Source organism: Amphiura filiformis, chromosome 16, assembly GCF_039555335.1.
Source record: "Amphiura filiformis chromosome 16, Afil_fr2py, whole genome shotgun sequence".
Classification (NCBI taxonomy): domain Eukaryota; kingdom Metazoa; phylum Echinodermata; class Ophiuroidea; order Amphilepidida; family Amphiuridae; genus Amphiura; species Amphiura filiformis.
Genome location: NC_092643.1, coordinates 6,557,796 through 6,563,795, shown reverse-complemented (window position 1 = coordinate 6,563,795; position 6,000 = coordinate 6,557,796). Strand labels below are relative to the sequence as shown.

At 36.7% G+C, this 6,000-nt stretch overlaps 1 protein-coding gene across 1 annotated transcript; it reads right to left on the bottom strand.

Moving 5' to 3' along the window:
• Window positions 1-439: 439 nt before the first annotated feature.
• Window positions 440-3,291, bottom strand: LOC140135465 (tubulin beta chain-like). Its single transcript, XM_072156973.1, has 2 exons — window positions 2,956-3,291; window positions 440-1,396 (listed from the first exon to the last, which is right to left on the bottom strand). The coding sequence occupies exons 1-2, from the start codon at window positions 3,130-3,132 to the stop codon at window positions 455-457; spliced, it is 1,119 nt and encodes a 372-aa protein (XP_072013074.1). The 5' UTR covers window positions 3,133-3,291; the 3' UTR covers window positions 440-454.
• Between the last annotated feature and the right edge of the window lie 2,709 nt (window positions 3,292-6,000).

Sequence of the window (6,000 nt, the reverse complement as noted above, 5' to 3'; positions counted from 1 at the left end):
ATAATCATTATCATATTTCTGGAATTTCGAATTATAACTGAAGACAGAATTAAAAATACTAGTTTGCATATGACGTCCTGTCAACCAGACCAAAAATGCCGTACTGCGCAGGTCAGCAACCAATCACACCGCGCCAAACTAGTCTTAATTAATTCTGTCTTTTATGAAAAACGTAATTAAGAGCGAAACAAAATCAAATTTTGTTACAATGACGAATAAGCCCAAATTATTTGGTTGCAGTCTAACTCATTGTGTCATTGATTCAGTTTATGTTTACGGCTTGATCATTTGCTTCATCTTCTTCATTTTGGCTCAAAGTTTTTTTTTTTTTATAAAGGCTTAGTGAAAAGATTGCCAAAGACACGATTTTAATGGAAATACTGAGTTAACAAGCCACGGGATAGAAAGTGAAATGTAGAAATCTTTGGTTGTAGACTAGCACAGAAAAAGGTTCTTAAGCTTCATCTCCTTCCTCTTCAGCAAATTCTCCCTCCTCTTCTGCTGTCGCATCCTGGTATTGTTGGTACTCAGATACCAAGTCATTCATGTTGCTCTCAGCCTCGGTGAACTCCATCTCATCCATACCTTCACCAGTGTACCAATGCAAGAAAGCCTTACGACGGAACATAGCGGTGAACTGCTCGGAGACACGCTTGAACAGCTCCTGAATGGCGGTGCTGTTGCCGATGAAAGTCCCCGACATCTTCAGACCACGAGGTGGGATGTCGCAGACGGCGGTCTTCACGTTGTTAGGGATCCATTCGACGAAGTAGCTGCTGTTCTTGTTCTGTACGTTGAGCATCTGTTCATCGACCTCCTTCATGGACATACGACCACGGAACATAGCGGCAACGGTGAGGTAACGACCATGGCGAGGATCGCATGCAGCCATCATGTTCTTGGCATCAAACATCTGCTGGGTAAGCTCTGGGACAGTCAGAGCACGGTATTGCTGGCTACCACGGCTGGTCAGAGGAGCAAAACCAGGTATGAAGAAATGCAGACGTGGGAAGGGTACCATGTTGACGGCAAGTTTGCGAAGATCAGCGTTCAGCTGACCTGGGAATCTTAAGCAGGTGGTTACACCGCTCATGGTGGCTGAGACAAGATGGTTAAGATCACCATAGGTTGGGGTTGTCAGTTTGAGGGTACGGAAGCAAATGTCGTACAGGGCTTCATTGTCAATACAATAGGTTTCGTCTGTGTTTTCTACAAGTTGGTGAACAGAAAGAGTTGCGTTGTATGGTTCGACGACAGTGTCTGATACTTTGGGTGATGGGACAACGCTGAATGTGTTCATGATACGGTCTGGGTACTCTTCACGGATCTTGCTGATGAGCAGTGTGCCCATACCGGAGCCGGTGCCGCCACCGAGGGAGTGTGTAAGTTGAAAGCCCTGAAAAATGAACAAATAAAAGAAGAATATAATTCAACATTTAGAACAGTACGACTGCTCAGTGCCAGAAGTGGGTAAGTGCAATAGCTGCCCTGTGAACATTTGGCAATGTACACACAGTATATTGTGTTCATCAACGCATGGCAACTACATATGGCAGCTATTGCACTTACCCACTTCTGGCACTGAGCAGTTGAGTAACAATTGTCTGATAATCAGATAATTAAATCTGGAACCAATTATACAAAGCCATAAATGTACGGTCTTATATAATATAAAATTGCTTGATTTTTTTCAAACCTGATTTTTTGGCATATTCCTCTTGTTTTCCCAAAGTACACTTAAATAAAATCGGCAAAATTCGTTGTGTTTATCAGGTAAACAGATAACATGAAGTTCTATATGGCATGGAGACTTGTAAAAATTGCTCTAGAGCAATTTTGATAAGTCTCCCATATAGAACTTCATCGGGCAAAATAAAATAGCCAGTGGGGTTTCTTTCACTTTACGTTGTTCGGCTGAAAATGGACAGAAACCTTTCCTGCCCGTTATCGCAAATATAATTTCAACATTTTGAGTAAAGAATTTCAAAATTAAAATTATGGTTTTTTAAGTACATTGTGAAGTTGAACTCGAACAACATTAATATTGAACTATAATCTAGTCAACTGGACTTACTATTTTTGAGTGGAAATTTTCACGTCCAATCCTGAACGCATCATCAGCCCTACTGATCATCTGGCGGTAAAAGTTCATTGACCTGTGAAACAGATGTTGTAGTATCACAGGTCACCACCTTTGATCTCAACCTGAGAGGTATCTTCCTGATCGTTGAACTGTTAGACTTCTCCGTAGTCCACTTGCCCATGGCGAAATACTCATAAAACTCTTATTTAATTAATTTGTGTACAATTAATAGATTTTCACATCTGATCTTTTTAGTCACCGTACTCCCTCTGTTTGTTGGCTTCCCGATTTTTAACTAAGGCTTTCGCGATTGTTAAACAGGTAGATTCTGAAATTAGAACTTTGCAGTATTGAAATGTTATTATAATATGTAGCATTCAATAACCCTACGTATTATATACTTTACTGTTAATATAATTATATAAACTTTTTCATAACCATTTACTAGTATTTTGATGTAATGAGATAATATCAGTATAATATCGAGGTCAACTGAATGCGTTCATAATGATTATATAACATATTTTTATTTATCAAAAATCGACTATGGCATAGTCTACTGAACTGTAGGCCCCGGCCAAGTTGTGACGTAGGCCGCCTCCCCCATTGAGTGAACTTTTACCGCCAGATGATTAGTAGGGCTGATGATGCGTTCAGGATTGGACGTGAAAATTTCCACTCAAAAATAGTAAGTCTAGTTGACTAGATTATAGTTCAATATTAATATTGTTTACTACCTGGATGAATGATAATCTTCACAAATGAACTTGAACAACAAAAAATCTCTCATTATCTCTTTTCTTCTTCTTCTTCTTTAAATATATTAAAATACAATTTACTTCACTTGCTGAAGTGTCACAGTACAAACTTACCTGTAAGCAATCACAGCCTTCTGCCTCCTTGCGGACAACATCGAGGACAGAGTCGACGAGTTCAGCACCTTCTGTGTAGTGACCCTTGGCCCAGTTGTTACCAGCACCACTCTGTCCGAACACAAAGTTGTCTGGTCTGAAGATTTGTCCGAATGGTCCGGAACGGACAGAGTCCATGGTACCGGGCTCCAGATCAACGAGGACAGCACGAGGGACGTACTTGCCACCAGTAGCTTCATTGTAGTAGACGTTGATTCTTTCTAACTGAAGATCAGAATCACCATGGTAGGTACCAGTTGGGTCGATGCCGTGCTCATCGGAGATAACCTCCCAGAACTGGAGATAAAATAGTAAGCATCATTAAGGGATCTAAAATGAGCGTTTATTGTGTTTCGACAGTATTTTTGTGGGACATGAGAGCACCTCAGACCTATCGAATTGCATTCTGAATACGAAGCATGTCTTTCTGATATCAAATAATTTTCATTTTTGAAAATCACAATATAATACAAATTTTATGACAAATTATAAAAATTTGATATTTTTCAAATTTTGATATAACAGTCCTCGAAGTAAATTATATAAATCTAATGATATATTCTTAAAGTGTATGTAGCAGGGAGGAAAAGCCGACGGTCAATTGAAAATTTTGACCTTTCATATTGAAGATATGGATTTTTTTCCCAAAAAGACCTAATTTGTTTTGGTGTTTTGGGAAAAAAATCCATATCTTCAATACGAAAGGTCAAAATTTTCAATTGATCGTCGGCTTTTCATCCCACCTACATACACTTTAAGTATAAATCATCAGATTTATAAAGTTTACTTCAAGTACTGTTAAATATCAAAAATATCAATTTTTAATGATTTGCCATAAAATGTGTATTAAATTGCGAATTTCAAAAATCAAAATTATTTGATATCAGAATGACATTCTTCGTATTCAGAATGCAATTCGATATGTCTGATGTGCTCTAATGTCCCACAATAAATACTGTCCAAACGTTCATACCCCAGCCCTTAAACACTGACAATCATGCTTGATACTTTGCAATATAGTCACAATACCATTCAACATTTAATGCAATTTCGGGGGTATTTTTACAGTTTATATACCGGTACCATTGCATTCAAAATACGCCGATTCAATTATTACAAAATCTGCGTCAAACATACCAGGAAAAATAGTACATGCTTGATACATTTAAACAGTCACAATGTTTTAAAACCCATTTTAGAAATGTGATTATTAAAATATTTAACATTTAATGCATTTTCGTGTTCGGGCAACCGGACACGGGGTGTACAGCCTCACCGGTATCCCCTTCACCTTTTAATACTGTAGAAATAAACATCTCAAAAAAAGGAACTAACCCCCCTTAAATAATGACCATTATTCAAAAACGGGTGATTGTATTACAAATCTGTAAAATGCGTTGGAAGCAGAATTTATTTCTGCACATTTTGACACCTCATTTGCAGCAATTGACTAAATATTGACGTCACAGCGTACATTTAAATCAATGTAACCCAATATTTGAAAGTTGCAGTAAATTATATTGATTTGTATTCAGTGTAATGCTGGTTTCATACTACCCTGCCGCTTGCAAGCGGCAGGAAAGTATGCTGGAGGCTTAATGGAAGGAAATCTGTGTAACGATATCTGAGTGTTTTTGTGTTGTAAAAATTTGCATGTAAGTGCAACTTTCAAATCTGGACCTCACTACATTCAATTGACCGGTGTTTTATTGTTTTCTGGGCTATCGTATCAAATGAGGTGCCAAAATGCGCAGAAATAAATTCTGCTTCCAACACATTTTACAGATTTGTAATATAATTGCCTCTTTTTGAATAATGGCCATTAATATTTTAGGGGGATCAGTTACTTTTTTTGAGATGTTTATTTAGTTTTTTAATACTATCAGAAACACTACATATTAAATGTTTATGTTTGACAAACACATCGTCCAATTATGATTACAACACATTGGTTTGTAAAGACTATAACAATACATGCAATTATGCTCAACTCGCGAATTCAATGTCCGAATCGACTGAACGTTTGGAAATAAGTTTGTTTGTGGATATCTATAATATTGAACCAAAAGAGGATTCTAAAATCACGAAATGCCTCCTTAAAATTCAAACCAGTAAAATTGCTTTATCGGGCTACCTGTTCAGCAAAATATCACAAAACATTCGAAAAAGTATACGCTAAACTTTGGGTTTTAGGCAAAAACATGCATTTTATATATTTAAAGTACTCGTGAAAATTGGAAAGCAGATACAATGCAATAATAACCAATAGACTTACGTTGTTTTACAATTTTTAAATTAAAATTGTTGATCAACAGTTATACATATTATACTGCGCTAAAAAAGTATCCTTACACTTGGAAAAATAATCACAATTTCAAAACTGAACCATATTGGGGTAAATTTGTTTTCTTAATAGATCTAATCCGGTACATTTGACACCTCATTAAGTCCAATGTGACTTCAAGAAGCATTTGATTAGACGAATGTCCAGTTTTAAAAGTGACAAACTGGCCTATTTAAAACTCCACGGACTAGACATCTGGTTTGAGGAGTGGTGAATGGCTAATTTGTGCGTGCCTTTAATTTAAAACAAAAGGAACAAAAGAAAACTGAAACAAAAGAGCTGACAAATAAAATGAAAGTTATGAAAAGCACAGAGAAGTGAAAACTGAAATAAAAACTGCTTTAAATAAAGCTTCATTGAAGAAACTGTGTTGTCTCTTTGTTGCGCTTGTTGGAATCTTTTTGCGCCTTATATAGGCCAGTTTGTCACTTTTAAAACGGGACCTTCGTCAATTCAATTGCTTGTAACTTTACTTCTTGAGGTCACATTGGATTCGATGTGGTTTCATAATGTGCAGGATTAAATGTATTATTTATTTATTTATTAAAACTTCTTTTGCCTGGGTAACAAAACTCAGTGTAAACACTGTTTTTCAGTTTGGCCCAGGGGTCAATCTTAAAACATCAAAAAATAACCAATGCATATTAAAATTAAAGTATATA

What these genes read in the sequence shown, in the direction of transcription:
- LOC140135465 (XM_072156973.1), bottom strand. Translation starts at nt 3,132, where the DNA reads ATGGACTCTGTCCGTTCCGGACCATTCGGACAAATCTTCAGACCAGAC. An exon ending in AAGGCTGTGATTGCTTACAG is followed by an intron (nt 1,397 to 2,955) that starts GTAAGTTTGTAC and finishes TTCATTTTTCAG; the next exon opens with GGCTTTCAACTTACACACTC.